At 46.0% G+C, this 27,540-nt stretch overlaps 1 protein-coding gene across 7 annotated transcripts in view; it reads left to right on the top strand.

The window, feature by feature from the left end:
• LOC135006019 (uncharacterized) overlaps positions 1-27,540 on the top strand; it is a 425,336-nt gene that overhangs the window by 326,334 nt on the left and 71,462 nt on the right. For 4 of the 7 annotated variants that reach the window (XM_063951982.1, XM_063951984.1, XM_063951986.1 and 1 more), the window contains one exon: positions 9,872-11,537. The exons of 1 other annotated variant lie outside the window; for it this stretch is intronic. In XM_063951982.1, the coding sequence (XP_063808052.1) occupies positions 9,872-11,537 (1,666 nt within the window). The remainder of the gene's footprint in view (positions 1-9,871; positions 11,538-27,540) is intronic. 2 more of the 7 variants (XM_063951987.1, XM_063951985.1) reach the window with 2 other exon arrangements.

The following is a 27,540-nucleotide window of genomic DNA, read 5'->3' as shown; positions in this document are numbered from 1 at the left end:
CTATTCTCCCTCTTGGGGGTCCACGACCCCCCTGGAGGGAGAATAGATAGCGTGGCGCGTGTAGCTCATTTGCGCTCGCCCCGCTGTCGGCAAGCCGGCGGTCGGGATCTGCCGGCATTTCATATCACACTCTGTTGGGAGTTATGCAGACCTGATCGTAGCAGCCAATTTGTTATCAGTTAGACTAAACCATGTGCACTGCAGGGTGGGCAGTTATAACATATGCAGAGAGAGTATATTTGGGTGGGGTGTGTTCAAACTGAAATCTAAATTGCAGTGTAAAAATAAAGCAGGCAGTATTTACTCTGCACAGAAACAAAATAACCCACCCGAATCTAACTCACTCTGCAAATGTTATATCTGCCCCCATGCAGTGCACATGGGGGGTAATTCCAAGCTGATCGCAGCAGGATTTTTGTTAGCAATTGGGCAAAACCATGTGCACTGCAGGGGAGGCAGATATAACATGTGCAGAGAGAGTTAGATTTGGGTGTGGTGTGTTCAATCTGCAATCTAATTTGCAGTGTAAAAATAAAGCAGCCAGTATTTACCCTGCACAGAAACAAAATAACCCACCCAAATCTAACTCTTTCTGCACATGTTATATCTGCCTCCCCTGCAGTGCACATGGTTTTGCCCAATTGCTAACAAAAATCCTGCTGCGATCAACTTGGAATTACCCCCCATGGTTTTGTCCAACTGCTAACAAATTTGCTGCTACGATCAGGCCTGCGTTACCCCCATAATGCTGCATATAATAGTTGCTCAACTTTCTATAGTTTGAGATAGATCAGTGGTTCTCAAACTCGGTCCTCAGGACCCCACACAGTGCATGTTTTGCAGGTAACCCAGCAAGTGCACAGGTGTATTAATTACTCACTGACACATTTTTAAAGGTCCACAGGTGGAGCTAATTATTTAACTTGCGATTCTGTGAGGAGACCTGCAAAACATGCATTGTGTGGGGTCCTGAGGACCGAGTTTGAGAACCTGTGAGATAGATCCTTCTTGAGGATATGCAGGTTTGACATAAAATGATGTGGTGTGTTACAGCCAGTGTTGTGAGTGACTCACAAAAGTGAGTGTTAGTCACTCTTTTTGCATGGTTGTGTTTGTTAGACATGTGCAAAATACGAACATATAGACAAAATTACATATATTGATTATAAAAAGGTGAAATATCTATGGTATGGGATATCTAGGTAATATCACCCTATAGTAATAGGTATATTATACATTAATGGGGGTCATTCCAAGTTGATCGCTAGCTGCCGTTGTTCGCAGCGATCAGGCTAAAAATCTGCATTTCTGTCCATGCGTATGCACCGCAATGCGCAGGCGCGTCGTACAGGTACAATGAGCCACGTGGGTTTGCACAGAGTCGTACGGACATTCCTGTCGCACGGCTGAATACAGGAAGATTGACATGAAGTGGGCATTTCTGGGTGTGAACTGACCGTTTTCAGGGAGTGCTTAGAAAAAGGCGTGGCAGAAAAAACAGGAGTGGCTGGGCATCAAAAGCCGTCCCTCCGACGTTAGAATCAACGCACACGAAGAGTAACTGGTCTTGTTTTGCACAAAAATATTTTGCAGGCGCTCTGCTGCACTTCTGCAAAGCTAAAATACACTCCCCAGTGGGCGGCGACAATGCATTTGTGCGGCTGCTAAAAACTGCTAGCGAGCGATCAAGTCGGAATGACCCCCAATATGTGATATCCACAAAGTTTGCACAAACAAGTCTTTAATAAATATTCAAAGATAGATTAATCTCATACATTCCATGAAGATTAACACATTGTATTATGTAGAAGCAAACGCAGGCTCTATCTATCTATATATGTCTATATATCTATATCTCTCTATCTCTGTGTGTGTATAATGCAGTATGTTTGTGTGTGTATGTATGTGCATAAATATACTGCATATATAGACATATATATAACCTACACACATACTGCATACTATATATGTCACAGACTTACATTTTTACTGTAGCACTGGTTGTTAATGGGGCTTTGCATTAGGCCCGACCCCTTGAGGTATTATGCTACAACTCGCGGGTCTTTGTGAGGGGGCTGGTTAAAATGATGTGATTCTTGTAGAAACAGATCATATTAGCCCCTTCTCCACCCCACAGACATGCAAATCACAGCATAATGCGTTAAGGGGTGGGGCTTTGCAGGCTGTGGACCTGCTATCAGTATGTACTGCAAAAGACAATGAATCTGTCGGGGAAGGGGGGATCTGTTTGCAGAGTCGCAAATGGAGGCTTTTTGCACACAGCAAATGTATGAATGCCAATTTATGCATTTGTATATGTCAGTCCCATACAGAACTTGACCGGATCTGTCTTTCTGTGAAATAAGGAAATTCAGGGCGGGAACAGGGTGGCAACAATGCAATTGCACGTAACCGCCCTGGCTTGTAGGATTGTTGTAGGTGTGTATGAAAAGCTGTGTGCGATTCTTGTGTGTACGGTGGAGGGAAGCCTCTTTCTGATGTATTTTAGAATGGAGCTGCTGCATGTGACAGTACTAATGATGCCAGTTGTGGTTGCTGGTGTTATAACCAGTAGTACACATTATGCCAAACAGTAGTACCTCTTATTCACGTTATGCCACGCAGTAGTAACCCTTATACACACTATACCACACATTAATCCCCTTATACACATTACACCACACAGTAGTACCCCTTATTCACGTTATGCCACGCAGTAGTAACCCTTATACACACTATACCACACAGTAATCCCCTTATACACATTATGCCAAACAGTATTACCTCTTATTCACGTTATGCCACGCAGTAGTAACCCTTATACACACTATACCACACAGTAATCCCCTTATACACATTACGCCACACAGTCGTACCCCTTATTCACGTTATGCCACGCAGTTGTAACCCTTATACACACTATACCACACAGTAATCCCCTTATACACATTACGCCACACAGTAGTACCCCTTATTCACGTTATGCCACGCAGTAGTAACCCTTAAACACATAATACCACACAGTAATCCCCTTATTCATGTTATGCCAGGCAGTAGTAATCCTTATACACATTATACATCACAGTAACCTCTTTATACACATTACGCCTTAAACACGTTACACTATCACCTCCAGCTAGCCAGTTTTTTATTTAGTGCCTGCAGAAGATTTTGTTTTATTTCTGTTTCTTTCTTTTATTAGATTACCTGAATCCTCTTTTGGGATCAGGCTTTTGGGGTCACCAGGCACCTGCGGGTGCTCTGAGGTCCAATAATTCACTCGCAGGAGGCTCCTTACTTGCTGCACTAGCAGCACCCCAGCCCCAGGAGCTTAGATTTAATATTTTGGTTGCCACAATTTATGGTAGTAGCACTGGGATGCTGGAGGTTCACAGCATGGTGGTCAGCATACCAGCTCTCACCAGTTCTCATGAGTGGCAGTTTAGGAAAGCACAGCGTTCTGCTAGCTCCTGGTTTCTCATGGAGGCCACCATCTTGGGAACTCTTCCCTATGGGCACATTTGCCAAGGCCCTCCTGCATATTTTCTGGGCAATGACATCGCACACCATTAACTGGGACAGAGTCCAGAGTGCTGGGGAGTGTGCCTTGCTCAGACATTTGGCTATCTCTAAAAATCTTAGTACCAGGATAGTTTGTTTCGCAGTTGCATTCTGGATTTAGTTGGAACACATTTGCACTGAATAAAGAGCAAGAATGAAAAGAAGCAGAGATAGAGGGCATTCCTGACGAGTTCCTCATTTCAGCTCCATGGTCGTGCCGCAAATTCCATTCAGACGTAAACATGTGGAGGGGTTGAGGTAAAAAATATATATACAGTCGGCCAAAATTCTCTGCGATCCACGATTTCAAACAAGTGAGACCAGAAAACCATGTTGAATGCCTTGTGTGTGTGTAAAGTCTTAGGAGCAAATTCTGAGTTTGGGGGTCTTATGCAAAGGCAATCACAGGAGCAAGAGCACTCTGAGTGCCCCTAACTGAATGACGTCCCATCAGAAAGCCCAGTTGATGGTCTGTCATAGCTTAGCAAAATTTTCAGCAAGTTAATAGCCATGATCTTGGAATCGAGTTTAAAATCAGTATATAATAAGGTTATCAGATGGCATGAACCAAGAAAGAGGGGTCCTTCCTTGGCTTGGGTACAAGGATCGTATAGGATCATTAATAGAGCACCAGGAAAGGGAATGGCAATGAATGCCACAAAACAAATCTCTGAGCAATAAAGAAATGTCATCATGGATAATTTTATAATAGTCCCTGGAGAAACCACCCAGGCTCGGTGCTTTATGTGGAGAAAAGCTTTTAATGTTGTTACAGACTATCTGGTCGATGATAAAGGAAAAAGATAATAGAGGCGCTCATAGAACTCTATACACTGTGCTCCGGAGAATAACAGCCAAAGAAATCCAAGAATGAATGTACTAAAAATGTGTTTATTCTACCACATATAAAATCGTTATAACCATATATATGACATTTGCCTTCATACAGGTTCAGCTCTAGTCAAATGACTAATAGCTATATCTTTTTCCTTTATATTATTTATTAAGAGCATTACACAACTCCTATATAGAGGCGAACGTGGACTATACACTGTTCCCCAGTTATTTGGACATTTAGGGGTACATTTACTAAGATTCGTATTTTCCAGAATCATGTCCAAGTTCAATCACGAATGACATCGACAGTGTAAAATTGCAACTTTTTGAATTGATTACGATGGATTTACTAAGCTGTCGTATTCGGGTTTTTCTTTTCTTCCGATGTCGATGTCATTCGTGGTTTTTTACCTATTTTTACGGCAGTGATTAGCAAAACACTGCCGACTTTTTTTACAATCAATCTCGGCCGGATCTGTGTGATCCGTGCTGGGGTTTATTTATTTTTATTTTTTAAATTAAACACTGTAAAATAATAAAAAAAAATGCGTGGGGTCCCCCCTCCTAAGCATAACCAGCCTCGGGCTCTTTGAGCCGATCCTGGTTGCAAAAATATGGGCAAAAAAATGACAGGGGTTCCCCCATATTTAAGCAACCAGCATCGGGCTCTGCGCCTGGTCCTGGTCCCAAAAATACGGGGGACAAAAAGAGTAGGGGTCCCCCGTATTTTTAAAACCAGCACCGGGCTCCACTAGCTGGACAGATAATGCCACAGCCGGGGGTCACTTTTATATAGTGCCCTGCGGCCGTGGCATCAAAAATCCAACTAGTCACCCCTGGCCGGGGTACCCTGGGGGAGTGGGGACCCCTTCAATCAAGGGGTCCCCCCCCCAGCCACCCAAGGGCCAGGGGTGAAGCCCGAGGCTGTCCCCCCCCATCCAATGGGCTGCGGATGGGGAGGCTGATAGCCTTTGTTGTAAAAGAAAAGATATTGTTTTTAGTAGCAGTACTACAAGGCCCAGCAAGCCTTCCCCGCATGCTGGTACTTGGAGAACCACAAGTACCAGCATGCGACGGAAAAACGGGCCCGCTGGTACCTGTAGTACTACTACTAAAAAAATACCCAAAAAAAGACAAGACACACACACCGTGAAAGTATAATTTTATTACATACATACACACATGCATACATACTTACCTTAAGTTCCCACGCAGGTCGGTCCTCTTCTCCAGTAGAATCCAAGGGGTACCTGTTGAAGAAATTATACTCACGAGATCCAGGGGTCCAGGCTCCTCGGGAAATCCAGGGGTAATCCACGTACTTGCATAAAATAAGAAAACGGAAAGCCGAGCCACGAACTGCAAGGGGCCCCATGTTTTCACATGGGACTCCTTTCCACGAATGCCAGAAACCCACTCTGACTGATGTCTAAGTGGGTTTCTTCAGCCAATCAGGGAGTGCCACGTTGTAGCACTCTCCTGATCAGCTGTGTGGTCCTGTCCTCACTGACAGGCGGCACACGGCAGTGTTACAATGTAGCGCCTATGCGCTCCATTGTAACCAATGGTGGGAACTTTCTGCTCAGCGGTGACGTCACTTTAGGTCAACCGCAGGGCAGAAAGTTCCCATCATTGGTTACAATGTAGCGCATAGGCGCTACATTGTAACACCGCCGTGTGCTGCCTGTCACTCAGTACAGGAGCACACAGCCGATCAGGAGAGTGCTACAACGTGGCACTCCCTGATTGGCTGAAGAAACCCACTTAGACATCAGTCAGAGTGGGTTTCTGGCATTCGTGGAAAGGAGTCCCATGTGAAAACATGGGGCCCCTTGCAGTTCGTGGCTCGGCTTTCCGTTTTCTTATTTTATGCAAGTACGTGGATTACCCCTGGATTTCCCGAGGAGCCTGGACCCCTGGATCTCGTGAGTATAATTTCTTCAACAGGTACCCCTTGGATTCTACTGGAGAAGAGGACCGACCTGCGTGGGAACTTAAGGTAAGTATGTATGTATGTGTGTATGTATGTAATAAAATTATACTTTCACGGTGTGTGTGTCTTGTCTTTTTTTGGGTATTTTTTTAGTAGTAGTACTACAGGTACCAGCGGGCCCGTTTTTCCGTCGCATGCTGGTACTTGTGGTTCTCCAAGTACCAGCATGCGGGGGAGGCTTGCTGGGCCTTGTAGTACTGCTGCTAAAAACAATATCTTTTCTTTTACAACAAAGGCTATCAGCCTCCCCATCCGCAGCCCATTGGATGGGGGGGGACAGCCTCGGGCTTCACCCCTGGCCCTTGGGTGGCTGGGGGGGGGAGACCCCTTGATTGAAGGGGTCCCCACTCCCCCAGGGTACCCCGGCCAGGAGTGACTAGTTGGATTTTTGATGCCACGGCCGCAGGGCACTATATAAAAGTGACCCCCGGCTGTGGCATTATCTGTCCAGCTAGTGGAGCCCGGTGCTGGTTTTAAAAATACGGGGGACCCCTACTCTTTTTGTCCCCCGTATTTTTGGGACCAGGACCAGGCGCAGAGCCCGATGCTGGTTGCTTAAATATGGGGGAACCCCTGTCATTTTTTTCCCCATATTTCTGCAACCAGGATCGGCTCAAAGAGCCCGAGGCTGGTTATGCTTAGGAGGGGGGACCCCACGCAATTTTTTTTGAAAAAATAAGCACTTTCCCACCCCTTCCCACTGATATACATGCACGGATCTCATGGATCCGTGCATGCCTATCCAATCACGAATAAAAAAAAAAGGTCTGTTTTTTTTTTAGCACTTTTTTACGAGTTGTAATTTTTCACGGCAGTGTTTGTTTGTTTTTTGCTTTGCACTTCTTAGTAAATGACCGAGATTCATACTTAAACAGCCGCGTTTTGACCGATGGTGTATTCATTCGTAATTTTTTACCTGAACTTGCAAAAAATTACGAATGCCCTCATCACTGCCGTGATTAGTGCTTAGTAAATTACCGAGATGACACTTTGATGAAAAAACGGCATCTCGGTCAAAATCGGGAGCTTAGTAAATTTCCCCCTTAGTGTGGGTTTAAATTATCCCTGTTTGTTGTTCACTAGACACATGCGCTGCAAAAAATAGAGGTTTTTTTTTTTACTATCTGGTCGATGATGTCTGAACTGAGGATATTGCATTGCTCCTGGGTAAGTTTGAGCTAACAGGCTTCATCTAATAAAGGGGGTCATTCCGACCTGATCGTAGCTGTGCTAAATTGTCATAAATACCCCAAAACTAGTTTAAACATTTCATAGACATACAGCTGTCTTTGTGGTGAATTTTTAAATGTGAATATTACTATAATTATTAGATCATACAATTCAATAAATATTTTCTTAAGTCACACGGCTTCATTGTCTTATATATTAATTTTGTCGGCATAGTAATTTAACCATTCATTCGACAAAAAAAGCTAGTGTCTCACATAGTAAGAATTAGTTAGATCGACATAATAATTTGCCTTTTCATTCGATAGAATGAGCTAATACGTCACATTACAACCGCTGCAGCATAAATCCAGCTTCTGTGTAACCGTTTCTCACAAAACAGTAAAATTAAATTGATTTCAATAACTGTTATACTGACTTAAATATTTATCAACCCTAATCACAATCTTTATAGCTGTAATCCATTCCTTACAGTATGGATTATAATCTCCTTCTACTACCAAAAAAATAATTGTGTTTCAATTAAAAAAGAGGAGACAAAGCTGTTACCATAATGAGCATTAGAATAATGCATCTCTAAAGCAGCAAAGGAAGAGAGGGATAACCGTCCTCTCTTATTACATATCATGCATGTGTTGTCACCTGAAAAGCAATTCTCAAGCTATGAAACAAAGAATCCTTTTCATATTCCACACCTATACAATGTTAGCATGAAATATTATTATAATTGCTGCAGCATAAATTCGGCTTCACATACGAATATCCTCTCATGAAAATTATTTGGTCTAAAAAAACTAATTTTCAGCCTTATTAATACACAGTCCATATGTCATCCACAAAACAACACTGTAAATATATCCCAAGCGTGAAGAGAACATGGCATAGCTGTCATAAACAAGGTTATATATAAGAAAGCACAGTCAAACAGTCATCATAGATCTTAAACCCAGAAAAACCTAGAAAAAAACGTTCCTGTATCACTTTCTTATAGCAGATGATCTCTAGAATTCTATTTCGTATTAACATGATAATTGTTTCTTTAGATGGTTGCCACAGAATAAATGATAACATTTTCCATTCCGAACATACGTAGAAGAAAACCATGTCACATTGCACTGTATCTTGATGTTGTAAATACTTAATAAAGTGGCACCAGCAATTAAAAATAGAACACCAGACAGAAGATGTTGCTCCAAGTGTTATCAAATAACCGTAATTATTTTGTATACCGCTTCTTATCAGTACCAGCTGTACTTTTATATATAACTGATTTATTATATGTTATAATGGGGTACCCCTTTCCTAGGCGTGACTATGGAGAGTATGCAGTGAATATTACCGATTGTTATCACTGCAAGTCTCTCCGTTGCTCACCTCCCCTTACCATAACAAAAAAAAAATGTCTGGTACACATCATTTAAAGTATATCTTGTTTTGTAGCAATCAAACATCGAGTTGGATATAAGCTAATGAAGATTGTGTTGTTGTGGTATAGGAGAAAGTATAGCCTGTATAACACCTACCCTCATCTGCTTCCTGTCATCATCCGTGGAGCGGATTACACCGCCACTACGTTACCCTGTATCTGGTGTTAGGTGGATCTTGTTACCGGCGGCATTGCAAGGTCCAGATGCGCCAGCAGGCGACGTGTGAGCGTCTAGAAGGAAGACGAGTGAGGGAGGTTGTGTTTGTTGCCGTGCTACAAGTTGCGGTTAGACATTGCTGGAAACGGCTCCCTCCTGCAGTGAGGAGCCCGTATAGCACTGAACGTACGTTTCACCACGCGGGCTTGATCACCAGTTATGCTGCAGCGGTTATAATATTTCACTGCTAAGATAACAAGCAAATTACTATGCTCAAAACCGAGAATGACAATGCACCCTGCCATACTGGAAAAAAGTTTAGGAATGGTTTGAGGAACATGACAAAGAGTTCAGTGTGTTGACTTGGCCTCCAAAGTCCCCAGATTTCAATCTGATTGAGCATCTGTGGGATGTGCTGGAAAAACAAGTCTGAGGCATTGAGGCCCCATATTAACTTACATTCTTAAAATAATCTGCTGCTAACATCTTGATGCCAAATGCAACTGGACAACTTCAGAGATCTTGGGGAGTTCATGCCTCAACAGGTCAGAGCTGCTTTGGTGGTAACAAAGGGGACCTACACAATATTAGGCAGGTGATATAAATGGCTGATGGGTGTATTGCTTAAAGTTTCTAATATTGATTACTAAACTGCATTTGGCTTTGAAGTAAACAGAGTTGTTCTTAGTGGATTTTTTTATTCTTTCAGGATGGAGAAACGGTTGCAGAAGATATAACTGCTGAAAATACAGTAGTCACAGACGAAGCACCATTTTCTTACCATCCTGTTTTAGAAATGGATTCAGAGGAGCTGCCTGCCAGTAATGTTCCTGTTTACACAGTCATTTCAAGTCCTTCAAGAATTTCTCCTGTAATAAAACAGTGTACAAAGGAGCAACCTGTTGGCTCGTCAACTAATGAGACTAATAGCGCTCCCAGTATAAAAGGAAAAACAGAAGAAAAGAAAATTGTGTTACGCCTGAGAAGATTAATCCCATGGCTCCCAAACACTACTCATACAAATGACAGATCTCATATGAGGTCACTTGATGGATCAATAAGTACTGGGCATTGTATAGATGAACCGGCTGTAGAGAATGTTATGTTTACAGCGCAAGCAATTGGTTGTAAAGATAGGCTAGGCAGGCAACCAATAGATTCTACATATGATGAAGATATGTGTGCGGCACAGCTTGTAGGATCTTGTAATGCTGAGATTATACCCGTGGCAAAGCCTAATGATCTTTTAAATAAGTCATCACATGCTGATTCTTTGGGCTACATCAAACTTAATAGGTTAGTGAATGAAAAGTCTGTGGTTTGTCCTAATGTTAAGATGCCTTTTGCTATACAGCTAAAACGAGAAATTACATTTTTAAATAAACAATCTACTAAGGTTCCCAATACATTGGGAACAATTCCGTCACTCTCTCCTCTTGCACAAGATGTATATGGTAGCACATCAGGAACTTGCCCATCAGTCTCTCCTCTTGCACAAGATGTTTATGGTGGCACATCAGTAATTTGCCCGGCAGTCTCTCCTCTTCCACAAAATGTATATGGTAGCATATCAGAAACATGCCCATCAGTCTCTTCTCTTGCACAAGATGTATGCGGTGGCATATCAGAAACATGCCCATCAGTCTCTCCTCTTGCACAAGATGTATGCGGTGGTATATCAGAAATATGCACATCAGTCTCTCCTCTTGCACAAGATGTATATGGTGGAATATCAGAAACATGCCCATCAGTCTCTCCTCTTGCACAACATGTATATGGTGGCATATCAGGAACTTGCCCATCAGTCTTTCCTCTTGCACAAGATGTATATGATGGCACATCAGTAAAATGCCCATCAGTCTCTTCCCCTGCACAAGACATAGATGGTATCACATCAGGAATTTGCCCATCAGTCTTTCCTTTTGCACAAGATGTTTATGGTGGCACATCAGTGACATGCCCATCAGTCTCTCTTGCACAAGATGTACATGTTGGCACATCAGGAACATGCCCATCAGTCTCTTCTCTTGCACAAGATGTTTATGATGGCACATCAGGAACATGCCCATCGATCTCTTTTGCACAAGATGTACATGTCGACATATCAGGAATATGTCCATCAGTCTCTTCTCTTACACGTGATGTGTATGTGAGCACATCAGGAACATGCCTGTTAGTCTCTCCTCTTGCCCAAGATGTACATGTGGAACAACCAACCACGAGTCTCATTGGCATAGATTACACATCTTTGGAAGATCTACCTCAAGCTTTTACATGTCCTGATGTCAGTGCACCAGAAACTGATAGAGAAGCACGACCTTCACATTTTCTCAGCCCAGAAAAGATATCAGAGATGTCAGCGAAACTTGTAACAGGTTTTTGAACATTTTTGCATGTTTTCAAGCAGGTCGTCCACTAGGGGGCAGAGGAGTATTCACGCTGGTTATAGACTGTATGGGGAGTAGTCCGGGCACCAATGGGTTACTTTTAATTATCCAGCTGCCCTCAGGCCTCCTGTCCCCTATACACCCCCCTCTAACCAGGGCACGCCAGTTTTTTAATTGGCACTGGACGCCTGGACCACGCTCAATCACCTGCGCCGGTGGTGGCAGCACTAGCGAGCGGGGTGGTGACTTCCGCCGCAGGACTCCAAGAAGCAACACAGCTCCCGGAGCCTGCAGCCGTCCCCAGAGCTGGAAGGTAAGGGAACAGCTCCTCCGGTTAGACAGGGGGACCTGCGACAGCGGTGATCCACCTGAGCATTGGGATTCTGCTGGGGGTGTGGAGGCAGTGGGGCTCAAGACACCTGTGCTTACCACTGGGCCACCATGGAACACACTGCAGACTTAGAGCAAGGTCCCTAGAGGTTAGGCACCCAAGGGGGACGTAGTCATAGTCTGTAGCCCCTCCCCCACCCCTGGGCTGGCTTGTAACATAGTTACCTGCTTGCCTCAGGGTGATTACTCCTCCCTCTCTTCTCTCCCCCACAGAACGCTGGGCAGCCATTTTTAAAGCACATTGCTGCTTCGGCTTGGACACAGAGAGGGAAGTTTGGGCTCTAGTTACGCTTATTTACGGTTACGCTTATTTCTTCTGCCTGCTATTGCTGGGCAGTTGAGTATTACTGCCCACTACTTTTTCAACTTAAGAGTACTGTGTGTTTGTGTGGTGTACTTTTATGATAATATGATCGCCACTTATACAGCCATAGGAACAGCCGTTGGAGCAACATATATTTATATATATATATATATATATAATGCAGATGGTCGGCGGCACTCACGGTCAAATAAACAGTCAAAGATCAAAAAGATGCTTTCTACGTTTCGATTTTAGTGCAAAATCGTCATCTGGCACTAAAATCGAAACGTAGAAAGCATCTTTTTGATCTTTGACTGTTTATTTGACCGTGAGTGCCGCCGACCATCTGCATTATATCTTAAATTCTAACGGAGGGCACCCGGCAAGTTGAATCCTATGCATGGAAGCAGTGAGTGCCGAACGCAATTGACTGTATGTATGTATGTATATATATATATATATATATATATACTGTATATACAGGTTGAGTATCCCATATCCAAATATTCCAAAATACGGAATATTCCGAAATACGGACTTTTTTGAGTGAGAGTGAGATAGTGAAACCTTTGTTTTCTGATGGCTCAATGTACACAAACTTTGTTTAATACACAAAGTTATTAAAAAATATTGTATTGAATGACCCTCAGGCTGTGTGTATAAGGTGTATATGAAACATAAGTGAATTGTGTGAATGTAGACACACTTTGTTTAATGCACAAAGTTATAAAAAATATTGGCTAAAATTACCTTCAGGCTGTGTGTATAAGGTGTATATGTAACATATTATATATGCATTCTGTGCTTAGATTTAGGTCCCATCACCATGATATCTCATTATGTTAGGCAATTATTCCAACATACGGAAAAATCCCATATCCAAAATACCTCTGGTCCCAAGCATTTTGGATAAGGGAGACTCAACCTGTATATATTTCTCTTACATCCAAGAGGATGCTGGGGTACACATTAGTACTATGGGGTATAGACGGGTCCACTAGGAGCCATTGGCACTTTAAGAGTTTGAGAGTGTGGGCTGGCTCCTCCCTCTATGCCCTTACTACCAGACTCAGTTTAGAAAATGTGCCCGGAGGAGCCGGTCACATCAAGGGGAGCTCTACAGAGCTTCTTTAGTAAAAGTTTATTTTAGAGTTTTTTATTTTACAGGGAGGCTGCTGGCAACAGCCTCCCTGCTTCGTGGGACTAAGGGGGGGAGTAGTGTCCGCCCTGCGGGGTCTGAGCCACTATCTCTGCTGACAGGACACTGAGCTCCTGAGGGGATAGAACATTCCCCGCCACAGGGGATCACTCACACCGGCAGTATGCCGCCACCCCCTTACAGAGCCAGAAGATCGGTGGTGAGTTAGTCACCGGCCCCCCTAGCAAGCGTTGAGTGAAGATGGCGGCAACAGGGTATGGAGCGCAGTACTATCTGCGCTCCGGGGCTCAGCATTACATAGTGCGGCGCTGTGAGGGGCGCCCTGAGCCAGCGCCTACACCCTACACTGACCTCTCAAGCCTGTCAGGGTCCTGGGATCTCTGCCAGCATAAATCCTCAGGCCAGTATAAGTCTATGAAGAGCGGGAAGACAACGCCATTAAGGGGGCGGAGCTTCTCTTCAGAGCGGACCCAGCAGCGCTCAGCGCCATTTTCCTGCCTGCAGAAATGCTGTCAGTGATGTGCAGTCCCTCCAGAGCAACTCCAGCTATCTCTAACGGTACCAGGGGGTTGTAGAAGGGGGGAGGCTGTGTAAGACTGTGTAACCTATTAAGGTACACAGTCAGCGCTGGTTTAGGGTCCCCCTATACCTGGAAAGCACTGTGTGTGGGTTGGCTCCAATCTCTGTGTCTCTTTTGCCATTCTTGGGAGTGAAACTCTGTCTGCCCTCCCCTGTGTGTGTTGAGTGTCTGTGGTCTCCATTAAGCTATGTCCAGGGACTCTGTGTCATATGCTGCAGAGGATATGTCCTCTCAGGATGATCCCATTCCATGTAATCAGGATTGCACTGTTTTAGCACAGATACCAGCAAGGGAGCCTGAAAGGTTATCCTCTATCAAATCCATGATTTCTCAAATTTCTGCTAGGGTTGCACAGAATTAATCTGCAACTCAGGTTTTACAGAACTCTATGGCAGTTTGGTCTGGTTCTGTTACCTCAGGGCCCTCCTCAGGAGGTTCCCATAAATGTGCTCTTGCACAGATTGTGCAGGATGACACGGATACTGACTCTGACATGGCAAACAGTGAGGGGGATGTGCTTAGGGGGGCCACATCTCTTGCTAAAGGGGTGCAGTTGATGATAGAGGCTATAAGAGATGTGTTGAATATTGCAGATACAACACCGGAGCAGGTTGAGGAGTCTTACTTCACTGACAATAAGAAAGCCTCGCTAACCTTCCCTGCGTCCAAAGAATGAAATGCTATATTTGAGAAAGCATGGGAAAACCCGGAGAAAAAATTCCAGATCCCTAGAAGGTTACCTGCTGTGAAGAAACCTTTTCCTTCAGCGGCATCACAGTCCTTTCGTGTTACTAAAACAAGCAAGGCCAAACCGTCCAACACCTTCTTTTAGAGGAGGTCGGCCAAAATCCAAGAAACCTGCTGCTGCAGGTTCCCAGGAACAGAAACCTGCTTCTGGTACACCAAAGTCCTCAGCATGACAGTGGTAGGACCGGTGGGGGGGCGAGACTCAGACATTTCAGTCACGTCTGGGTGTCGTCCGACCTGGATCCCTGGGTACTAGATATTGTGTCCCAGGGGTACCGGCTGGAATTTCAAGATCACCCTCCTCACCAGTTCTTCAAATCAGGCTTGCCAGCTTTGCCGGCAGACAGGGCTACCCTACAGGGAGCCATCCAGAAGCTGGTGGAGGCACAGGTTATCGTACCAGTTCCTCCCCAGATGCAGAACAAGGGTTACTATTCGAACCTCTTCGTGGTACCGAAACTGGATGGTTCGTTCAGGCCCATTCTGAACTTAAAATCACTGAACCCCTTTCTGAGGGAGTTTAAGTTCAAAATGGAGTCTCTAAGGGCAGTGATATCAGGTCTGGAGGAGGGGGAATTCCTGGTATCCCTGGATGTCAAGGATGCGTACCTCCACATTCTCCTTTGGCTGCCGCATCAAGCTTATCTTCAATTTGCATTGTTGGACAGTCACTTGCAGTTCCAGGCCCTGCCATTTGGCCTCTCCACAGCACCAAGGGTATTCACCAAGGTTATGGTGGAAATTATGGTTCTCCTCCGCAGACAGGGGGTGAACATAATTCCATATCTGGACGATCTGCTGATAAAAGCATCGTCCAAGGAGAAGCTGTTACGGTCCATAGCTCTCACGACCCAGCTTCTCAGGGAACATGGTTGGATCCTGAATCTTCCAAAATCACATTTGGAACCAACCAGGAGGTTGTCCTTTCTGGGAATGATCCTCAACACGGAAGTGCAGAGGGTGTTCCTTCCAGAAGAAAAAGCGTTGGTGATACAAACAATGGTCCGGGATGTCCTGAAGCCAACCCGGATGTCGGTTCATCAGTGCATTCGCCTTCTGGGGAAGATGATGGCCTCTTACGAGGCTCTGCAGTACGGGAGGTTTCACGCTCGGTCCTTCCAACTGGCTCTCCTGGACAAGTGGTCGGGATCCCATCTACACATGCACCAGAGAATACGTCTGTCGCCAAAGGCCAGGATTTCACCTGGGGTGCAGTCACTCAAGGGGAAACCTTCCAAGGAAGGTGGTCAAGTCTGTAAGCCGGCCTGCCGATAAACATTCTGGAACTAAGAGCCGTCTACAACGGTCTTCTCCAAGTAGCCCATCTTCTGAGAAATCGGGCCATTCAAGTACAGTCGGACAGTGTAACGACAGTGGCTTACATAAACCAACAGGGCGGAACGAAGAGCAGAGCTTCAATGTCAGAGGTGACAAGAATCATCCTCTGGGCAGAAAAACACGCATTGGCGCTGTCAGAAATCTTCATTCCGGGAGTAGACACTGGGAAGCGGACTTCCTCAACAGACACGATCTCCATCCAGGAGAGTGGGGTCTCCATCCGGAGGTGTTCAAGGAGGTAACAGATCTTTGGGACGTACCCCAAATCGACATGATGGCCTCCCGTCTCAACAAGAAGCTTTGGCGGTATTGTTCCAGGTCGAGGGACCCGCAAGCAGTGGCGGTGGACGCCGTAGTGACACCGTTGGTGTTCCAGTCGGTGTACGTGTTTCCTCCTCTTCCACTCACTCCAAGAGTTCTCAAACTCACAAGGAGAACAAGAGTTCAGGCAATCCTCATTGCTCCGGACTGGCCAAGAAGGGCTTGGCACGCGGATCTTCTGGATCTACTGCTAGAAGAGCTGAGGCCTCTTCCTCTTCGGGAGGACCTGCTGCAGCAGGGGCCGTTCACCTATCAAGACTTACCATGGCTGCGTTTGATGGCATGGAGGTTGAACGCCAGATACTAGCTCGGAAGGGCATTCCGAACAAGGTTATTCCTACCCTGATACAGGCTAGGAAAGGAGTAACGTCAAAACATTACCATCGCATTTGGAAAAAATATGTATCTTGGTGTGAGTCCAAGAAATTTCCTGCGGTGGAGTTTCAACTGGGACGTTTTCTCCTCTTCCTGCAAACAGGTGTGGATATGGGCCTGAGGTTGGGATCCATAAAGGTCCAATTTTCGGCCCTATCCATTTTCTTCCAGAAACAGTTGGCTGCCCTCCCTGAGGTTCAGACTTTTTTGAAGGGAGTTCTGCACATCCAGCCTCCCTTTGTACCACCTACGGCGCCTTGGGATCTTAACGTGGTGTTGCAGTTCCTCCAGTCGGACTGGTTTGAGCCTCTACAGGAGGTTGAGGTCAAGTTTCTCACATGGAAGGCTGTCACTTTGTTGGCCTTAGCTTCTGCTAGACGTGTGTCGGAGTTGGGGGCTTTATCATGTAAAAGCCCATACTTGATCTACCAAGAAGACAGAGCAGAGCTTGGGACACGTCAGCAGTTTCTTCTGAAGGTTGTGTCAGCATTTCATATCAACCAACCTATTGTGGTGCCAGTTGCGACTGACTCCTCAATTTCATCAAAGTCCTTAGATGTTGTAAGGGCTCTAAAAATCTATGTGAGGAGGACTGCTCGTCACAGAAAATTGGACTCTCTGTTTGACCTGTATGATCCCAAGAAAATTGGGTGTCCTACTTCTAAGCAGACGATCTCTCGCTGGATCAGGTTCACTATACAGCTTGCATATTCTACGGCAGGCTTGCCATGTCCTACGTCTGTTAAGGCCCACTCTACTCGTAAGGTGGGTTCTTCCTGGGCGGCTGCCCGGGGTGTCTCGGCCTTACAACTCTACCGAGCAGCTACTTGGTCGGGGTTGAAGACTTCGCAAAGTTCTACAAGTTCGATACTTTGGCCTCTGAGGATCTTAAGTTTGGTCAATTGGGTCTGCAGGAGCCTCCGCGGTCTCCCTACCGTTCTGGGAGCTTTGGTACATCCCCATGGTACTAATGTGGACCCCAGCATCCTCTAGGACGCAAGAGAAAATAGGATTTTAATTACCTACCGGTAAATCCTTTTCTCGTGGTCCGTAGAGGATGCTGGGCGCCCGCCCAGCGCTTCATGATCCTGCAGTGGTTATTTAGTTCAGTACTGCTTAGTTCTAGGTTAAGTACTGTTTTGTTACTTGGTAAGTAATCTTGTTCAGCCGTTGCTGATGTTTCAAGCTAGTTAGCTTGGTTTGCCTTGTGTGTGAGCTGGTGTGAATCTCGCCACTATCTGTGTAAAATGCTTCTCTCGAAGATGTCCGTCTCCTCGGGCACAGTTTCTATACTGAGTCTGGTAGGAGGGGCATAGAGGCTCTGTCTGTAGACGTTCTGCTACCACTGCCACAACTTCCAGATCTTCTATCACAGGGCCCCTACCTTCATCTGAATCCAGACCACTTCTGGTTTGACGGGGTGGCTATTGAAACATCTGTCCTAAGGAAGAAGGGATTTTCAAAAAAGGTGGTAGATACCATGCACAGAGCCAGAAAGTCTTCCTCAGCGAGAGTTTATCACAGAGTGTGGAGAACTTTCTTTCAGTGGTGCTCAGCTAGAGGGTACAGCCCACGATCCTTTCGGCTTTCATGCTTGCTGGCTTTTCTGCATTAGGTCTTGACCTGGGGCTCAGACTGTCCCCTTTAAAGGTCCAGGTCTTGGCACTGTCTGTCCTATTCTAGCTGCTTGATAGTTCGTACTTTTCTTCAGGGAGTATCACATGTGAACCCTCTTTTCATACTTCCAGTAGCTCCTTGGAACTTATCGGTAGTCCTAGGATCATTGGGGAAGCCTCCTTTTGAGCCTTTGGAAACAGTGGATCTATGTTGGCTCACTTGGAAAACATGTTTCTCTGACGTCCTAGTGGATGCTGGGGACTCCGTAAGGACCATGGGGAATAGACGGCTCCGCAGGAGACTGGGCACATCTAAGAAAGATTTAGGACTATCTGGTGTGCACTGGCTCCTCCCCCTATGATCCTCCTCCAAGCCTCAGTTAGATTTCTGTGCCCGGCTGAGCTGGATGCACACTAGGGGCTCTCCTGAGCTCCTAGAAGAAAGTATAGTTTAGGTTTTTTATTTTCAGTGAGTCCTGCTGGCAACAGGCTCACTGCAACGAGGGACTAAGGGGAGAAGAAGCGAACCTACCTAAGTGGTGGTAGCTTGGGCTTCTTAGGCTACTGGACACCATTAGCTCCAGAGGGATCGAACACAGGACCCGACCTCGTCGTCCGTTCCCGGAGCCGCGCCGCCGTCCCCCTTACAGAGCCAGAAACAAGAAGGTGGTCCGGAAAATCGGCGGCTGAAGACTTCTGTCTTCTCCAAGGTAGCGCACAGCACTGCAGCTGTGCGCCATTGCTCCTCATGCACACCACACACTGCGGTCACTGATGGGTGCAGGGCGCTGGGGAGGGGCGCCCTGAGCAGCAATAATAACACCTTGGCTGGCAAAACTAACACCATATATAGCCCCAGAGGCTATATAGGTGTATATTAACCCCTGCCAGAAACGATAAAATAGCGGGAGAAAGCCCGCCGAAAAAGGGGCGGAGCCAACTCCCTCAGCACACTGGCGCCATTATTCCCTCACAGCTTCGCTGGAAGGAAGCTCCCTGGCTCTCCCCTGCAGTCCTGCACTACAGAAAGGGTAAAAAAGAGAGGGGGGGCACAATTTAGGCGCAGTATATATATATTATAGGCAGCTATAGGGGAAAACACTCTGTATAGTGATATCCCTGTGTTATATAGCACCCTGGTGTGTGCTGGCATACTCTCCCTCTGTCTCCCCAAAGGGCTTTGTGGGGTCCTGTCCTCTGTAAGAGCATTCCCTGTGTGTCTGCTGTGTGTCGGTACTGCTGTGTCGACATGTATGATGAGGATAATGATGTGGAGGCGGAGCAAATGCCTGTGAATGTGATGTCACCCCCTGCGGGGTCGACACCAGTGTGGATGGACTTATGGAAGGAATTACGTGACAGTGTCAGCTCCTTACATAAAAGGTTTGACGACATAGGACAGCCGTCTACTCAGCTTGTGCCTGTCCAAGCGTCTCAAATGTCATCAGGGGCTATAAAACGCCCGCTACCTCAGATGACAGATACAGATGTCGACACGGATACCGACTCCAGTGTCGACGATGATGAGACGAGTGTACCCTCCAATAGATCCACCCGTTATATGATTGAGGCTTTGAAAAATGTTTTACACATTTCTGATGATACCCCAGGTACCACAAAAAAGGGTATTATGTTTGGTGAGAAAAAACTACCAGTAGTTTTTCCTGCATCTGAGGAATTAAATGAGGTGTGTGAGGAAGCCTGGACTTCCCCAGATAAGAAATTGATCATTTCTAAACGGTTAATGGCTGCGTACCCTTTCCCGCCAGAGGATAGGTCACGCTGGGAAACACCCCCTAGGGTAGATAAAGCGCTGACACGCTTATCAAAGAAGGTGGCACTACCGTCTCCGGATATGGCCGCCCTAAAAGAACCTGCTGATAGAAAGCAGGAAAGTACCCTAAAAGCTATATACACACACACTGGCATTATATTGAGACCCGCTATTGCATCAGCTTGGATGTGCAGTGCTGCTGCTGCTGCGTGGTCAGACTCCCTGTCGGAAAACATTGATACCATGGATAGGGACAATATTTTGCTAACGATTGACCATATAAAAGACGCGGTTTTATACATGCGTGATGCACAGAGGGATATTTGCCGGCTGGCATCAAAAATAAGTGCTATGTCCATTGCCGCCAGACGGGGGTTATGGACTAGGCAATGGTCAGGTGATGCCGACTCCAAGCGGCACATGGAAGTTTTACCCTATAAAGGAGCGGAACTTTTTGGGGAAGGTCTTTCAGACCTCGTTTCCACAGCTACTGCTGGGAAATCGACTTTTTTGCCACAGGCTACCCCACAGCAAAAGAAAGCATCGTATTATCAGGTACAGTCCTTTCGGCCCCAGAAAAACAAGCGGGCTAGAGGCTCATCCTTTCTGCCGAGGGGCAGAGGAAGGGGGAAAAAGCTGCAACACACAGCTAGTTCCCAGGAGCAGAAGTCCTCCCCTGCGTCCGGTAAGTCCACAGCATGACGCTGGGGCTGCTCAGGCGGAATCGGGAACGGTGGGGGCACGTCTCAGGTTTTTCAGCACACAGTGGGCTCTCTCACAAGTGGATCCCTGGGTCCTTCAAGTAGTATCTCAGGGGTACAGGCTGGAATTCGAGACGTCTCCCCCCCGCCGTTTCCTAAAATCTGCCTTGCCGGCAACTCCCTCTGCCAGGGAGGCAGTGTTGGTGGCTATTCAAAAACTGTATTCACAGAAAGTGATCGTCAAGGTACCCCTCCTTCAGCAAGGAAAGGGTTACTACTCCACAATGTTTGTGGTACCGAAACCGGACGGTTCGGTGAGACCCATCTTAAATTTAAAAACCTTGAACACTTATATCAAAAGGTTCAAGTTCAAGATGGAATCGCTCAGGGCGGTTATTGCGAGCCTGGAGGAGGGGGATTACATGGTATCCCTGGACATCAAGGATGCGTACCTGCATGTCCCCATTTACCCTCCGCACCAGGAGTACCTCAGATTTGTGGTACAGGACTGTCACTATCAGTTCCAGACGCTGCCGTTCGGGTTATCCACGGCACAGAGGGTCTTTACCAAGGTAATGGCTGAAATGATGATACTCCTTCGCAAGAAGGGAGTTTTAATTATCCCGTACTTGGACGATCTCCTGATAAAGGCGAGGTCCAAAGAACAGTTGATAGTGGGGGTGGCACTTTCTCAGGAAGTGCTACAACAGCACGGCTGGATTCTAAACATTCCAAAGTCACAGCTGGTCCCGACGACACGTCTTCTGTTCCTGGGAATGATTCTGGACACAGACCAGAAAAGAGTGTTTCTTCCACTGGAAAAAGCCGAGGAATTGTCATCTCTGGTCAGAGACATTCTAAAACCAGGAAAAGTGTCGGTACATCAATGCACACGAGTCCTGGGAAAAATGGTAGCTTCGTACGAAGCAATTCCATTCGGAAGGTTCCACGCAAGGACGTTCCAGTGGGACCTGTTGGACAAATGGTCCGGGTCCCATCTCCAGATGCAACAGCGGATAACCCTATCGGCCAGAACCAGGGTGTCGCTGCTGTGGTGGCTGCAGAGGGCTCATCTACTAGAGGGCCGCAGATTCGGAATACAGGACTGGGTCCTGGTGACCACGGATGCCAGCCTTCGGGGCTGGGGGGCAGTCACAAAGGGAAGAAATTTCCAAGGACTGTGGTCAAATCAGGAGATTTCTCTTCACATAAATATCCTGGAGCTAAGGGCCATTTACAATGCCCTAAGCCAGGCAAGACCCCTGCTTCAAAACCAGCCGGTACTGATCCAGTCAGACAACATCACGGCGGTCGCCCATGTAAACAGACAGGGCGGCACGAGAAGCAGGAGGGCGATGGCAGAAGCCACAAGGATTCTCAGATGGGCAGAGAATCATGTGTTAGCACTGACGGCAGTGTTCATTCCGGGAGTGGACAACTGGGAAGCAGACTTCCTCAGCAGGCACGACATCCACCCGGGAGAATGGGGACTTCATCCAGAAGTCTTCCAAATGCTGGTCAACCGGTGGGAAAAACCACAGGTAGACATGATGGCGTCCCACCTCAACAAGAAGTTGAAAAGATATTGCGCCCGGTCAAGAGACCCTCAGGCGATAGCGGTGGACGCTCTAGTGACACCATGGGTGTACCAGTCGGTTTATGTGTTTCCTCCTCTACCTCTCATACCCAAGGTACTGAGAATAATAAGAAGGCGAGGAGTGAAAACCATACTCGTGGTTCCGGATTGGCCAAGAAGAGCTTGGTACCCGGAACTTCAAGAGATGCTTACAGAGGACCCTTGGCCTCTGCCGCTCAGACAAGACCTGCTGCAGCAGGGACCCTGTCTGTTCCAAGACTTACCGCGGCTGCGTTTGACGGCATGGCGGTTGAACACCGGATCCTGAAGGAAAAGGGTATTCCGGAGGAAGTCATCCCTACCCTGATCAAAGCCAGGAAGGATGTCACCGCAAGACATTATCACCGCATTTGGCGAAAATATGTTGCTTGGTGTGAGGCCATGAAGGCCCCGACGGAGGAATTTCAACTGGGTCGATTCCTGCACTTCCTGCAAGCAGGGGTGACGTTGGGCCTCAAATTGGGGTCCATAAAGGTCCAGATTTCGGCTCTGTCGATTTTCTTCCAAAAAGAACTGGCTTCTCTGCCCGAAGTTCAGACTTTTGTCAAAGGAGTACTGCATATTCAGCCTCCTTTTGTGCCCCCAGTGGCACCTTGGGATCTCAATGTGGTTTTGGCATTCCTGAAATCACATTGGTTCGAACCACTTAAGACTGTGGATTTAAAATATCTCACGTGGAAAGTGGTCATGCTGTTGGCCTTAGCGTCGGCCAGGCGGGTTTCAGAATTGGCGGCTTTGTCTTGTAAAAGCCCTTATCTGATTTTCCATATGGATAGGGCAGAATTGAGGACTCGTCCTCAGTTTCTCCCAAAGGTGGTCTCAGCTTTTCACTTGAACCAGCCTATTGTGGTGCCTGCGGCTACTGGGGACTTGGAGGATTCCAAGTTGCTGGACGTAGTCAGGGCCCTAAATATTTATATTTCCAGGACGGCTGGAGTCAGAAAGACTGACTCGCTGTTTATCCTGTATGCACCCAACAAGCTGGGTGCTCCTGCTTCTAAGCAGTCTATTGCGCGCTGGATTTGTAGCACTATTCAGCTGGCGCATTCTGCGGTAGGCTTACCGCAGCCTAAATCTGTAAAAGCCCATTCCACACGGAAGGTGGGCTCATCTTGGGCGGCTGCCCGAGGGGTCTCGGCTTTACAACTTTGCCGAGCAGCTACTTGGTCGGGGGCAAACACGTTTGCAAAATTCTACAAATTTGATACCCTGGCTGAGGAGGACCTGGAATTCTCTCATTCGGTGCTGCAGAGTCATCCGCACTCTCCCGCCCGTTTGGGAGCTTTGGTATAATCCCCATGGTCCTTACGGAGTCCCCAGCATCCACTTAGGACGTCAGAGAAAATAAGATTTTACTCACCGGTAAATCTATTTCTCGTAGTCCGTAGTGGATGCTGGGCGCCCATCCCAAGTGCGGATTGTCTGCAATACCTGTACATAGTTATTGTTACAAAAATCGGGTTTTTGTTGTGAGCCATCTCTTCAGAGGCTCCATTTTGTTATCATACTGTTAACCGGGGTTCCTATCACGTGTTATATGGTGTGATTGGTGTGGCTGGTATGAGTCTTACCCGGGATTCAAAAATCCTTCCTTATTGTGTCAGTTCTTCCTAACTGAGGCTTGGAGGAGGGTCATAGGGGGAGGAGCCAGTGCACACCAGATAGTCCTAAATCTTTCTTAGATGTGCCCAGTCTCCTGCGGAGCCGTCTATTCCCCATGGTCCTTACGGAGTCCCCAGCAACCACTACGGACTACGAGAAATAGATTTACCGGTGAGTAAAATCTTATTTTCCTTTTTTGCAATTGCCTTGGCTCGAATGGTATAAGACCTTAGTGCCTTATCATGCCACTCTGCGTTCCTGGTTTTTCACTAGGTTAGAGCAGTGCTTCGCACTCAGCTACATTACCTTCCAAAGGTTGTCCCTAAATTTTATGTCAACCAGGAGGTTGTAGTTCCAGCTCTGACAAATTCCTTTCAAGCGGAGGTGTCACTGGATGTGGTGCGAGCTCTCCACATTTACGTAGACAGAACCAGAGAGATCCAAAAATTGGATTCTGTTTGTTCTGTATGATTATCACAAACGGGACTGTCTCCATTAGCCCGCTGGCTCTGTTTGACTATTTGTCAGGGCTACATGGCTGTTGAGCTTCCTACCCCAGCTAGAATCAGGGCCCATTCTATTTGCTCTGTAGGAGCGTCTTGTCCAGCTCAGCGTGGGGATTCTGCAGAGCAGCCACGTGGTCTTTGGCCACACTTTCGTTCAATTCTATGCCTTTGACTCCTTTGCGTCGGATGATGCTACCTTTGGGAGTAGGGTCTTGAGCACAGTCCGGGAGCATCCCCACCATTGAGGGGACAGCTTTGGGATGTCCCTGCGTGAATACTCCTGTTCCCCCTAGTGGACGAAAAAGAAAATAGGGTTTATGTTCTCACCTAGTTAAATCTTTTTTTTTCGAGTCCATATGGGGCACTGGACGCCATCCCTGATGCTCCTGACCTGCGGGAAATTGTTTCTAAGTTGTTAAGTGTGTCCTTATTGTGAGTGCTTGTGCCTCTGTATGAGTGTTGGTCTTCCTTCCTATTCATTGCTCCTGCCGTGGGCTTGCTAACCAAATCTGTCTGGCCCTGGCTAGGAAGCAGGGTAGAGAGGACAGGAGGCCTGAGTGTGGCTGGGTAAGTAAAAGTAACCCATTGGTGCCGAGACACCTCCCCATCCAGCCTATACCCAGCATGAATACTCGTGTGCCCCCTATGGACTCAAAGAAAAAGATTTAACAAGGTAATTACATAAATCCTATTATTTTTGCTTTACAGTGTGCACAAATGCAGGTGCAACATATTACAATTTAACAAAAACAACTATATAATCTCAGTGCTGCTGTCACACCCTAAATTACATAAACTGATCCACCTGCAGCTGTCCAATAAGGGTACCCAACAACCCTTAAAAGAAAAACTATTTAAAAAGAGTTTTAGACACCGCTGGTCTGATCACTATAAGTATGATTTTATTTTATATACAATAAAAGACACATATAAATATAATCACATATAGACAATTCTGGCCAGTGTCAATGCAAAATCCCACATTTACTATCAAACATAAGATACCATCAAGGAGTAATTTTGTTAATAAGTCCTGTCAGTAGGTAATTAGTATGTAGTGATGTATAAACAGCTCTAGATTTTAGAATGGGTTAGTATAAGCTGTTTCATCAGAGCAAGCAGAATTAGATAGTCATTGTTAGTAGGATAGCGTTTACCATCTGCTTATAGTTATAGGGGTCTATTCATTTTCCAACTTTTTTAGGTCGAATCTGGATTCAACCTATTCAAGTCCGTTGCCGTTTTTCCGACTTGTCGGAAAATACGTGGATCGGCCGATTAGCCACAGAACCACGTATTTTGTTGGATTTGCGGGCATTTTTGACAGGTTTTTGGCCCATTTTCGACAATGACGATTCGACTTTAAAAAAGTTGGATCGGCATTGTCGAAAATGGGCCAAACCTGTCGAAAACGCCCGCAAATTGAATACTGAAGTGTCGGATCCTCTCTGTCGGAGAGCATCCGACACTAATTGAATACTGCCTTTAGTATAGGTTGAACAAAGGTAATATTACCTGTTGCTGGTTTTTTTGTTTTTTTTTATATATAATGGTTTTTATTAGATTTTGAACAAACAGAAAACCAAAAGCAATAGTACACATTACATAAGATATCCAAGAAGGGTGACAGAATTGAGCAACCAGCAAAAATTTACATAATGCCATAACCGTATAACAGAATGTTCAATTTGCTAATCGTGTGCTACTAAATTTGGTAACAAACAAATAAAGATCAAAGAAAACAACAGATAGTTCAGTTACAAAAGTAAGACAAGGAAAGAGACAATACAGTGACACAAATAGGGAAACATAAAGACACAGGCCAGGTTCCACTATAGGAGTGTTCCTAAAACGGCATAATCAAACATTGATATATATAGGTAAGTAAGCAATGTCAATTGTAATCAGGTAGTATCAGATTGTGGGAAATGTAATTGTGACAGATCTGTAGAGCCATTAATAGCCATAGGAATCCCTCGCCGCTCTCGAAATTCCTTCCATTTCAACCATTTTTTCTGCACCAAAGGAGACGATATTGAATATACCCCTCCTGCTGTTTCAAATAAGAAATGCTTGTGGGTATTATTGATAATAGCTTGGATGGTGGTATGGACTGTGATTTCCACAGCTATCCAATTGCCGCCTTGGTGGATATTAGGACATGGCCAGCAACATATCTGTCACATTGCAGTAAGTCAACCGTTGAGTAATGAAATAAAGCAAACATAGGATTCATAGGTACCTCCGCCCCCAGCACCTCCCGCAGAAGAGAGAACACTTCGGTCCACAGCGGCCTCAAAGATGGGCATTCCCAGAAAATATGCAAAATATTACCCACATGGCCGCAATTTCTCCAGCAAAGCTGGGAAACCGAGGGCCAAATGCTATGAAACCGCTGCGGAGTAAAGTACGCTCTGTGGCATAATTTATAATACATTTCAGAATGTTGGAGGCATCTAGAAATCTTAAAGCACAGTCAGGAAATGGAATCCCACTCTTCCTCTCGAAGAGCAATAGAGAGGTCTCTTTCCCATTTCAGCTGCGAGGGAGTCTTACCCTGTTTAGTCAGAAGAGCAATGTACTGATACCATTTAGAAATCCCACCTCCATGTGCAGGGGAAGACAGTCTAGAGTGTAAGGGAGGGGGACGGGGCCCACTAATCTACCAGTACAGGAATGAAGCCAGTGACGTATTTGCAGGTATTTAATAAAGTCCTGTTTTGGTATACCTGAATGGGTTTGTAAGCTAGACAAGGTCACTAAACCTCCTTCCGAGCAGAGATTCCTCAAATGCACAATCCCAGCATCAATCCAAGCGTCCAGTGCAAGATTAGGTATGACACCTACAATAGTTCTAATAGATAAGTCGGCCGACGGCAGCGAAATAGTCGGGTCAGATGCAACAACCGAATGCCAAAGCTTCAAGGTGCTTCTAATCGCTT

The sequence above is a fragment of the Pseudophryne corroboree genome, chromosome 2 (assembly GCF_028390025.1).
Source record: "Pseudophryne corroboree isolate aPseCor3 chromosome 2, aPseCor3.hap2, whole genome shotgun sequence".
NCBI lineage: Eukaryota > Metazoa > Chordata > Amphibia > Anura > Myobatrachidae > Pseudophryne > Pseudophryne corroboree.
The sequence above is the reverse complement of the archived record's forward strand: the minus strand, read 5'-3'. Positions and strand labels throughout refer to the sequence as shown.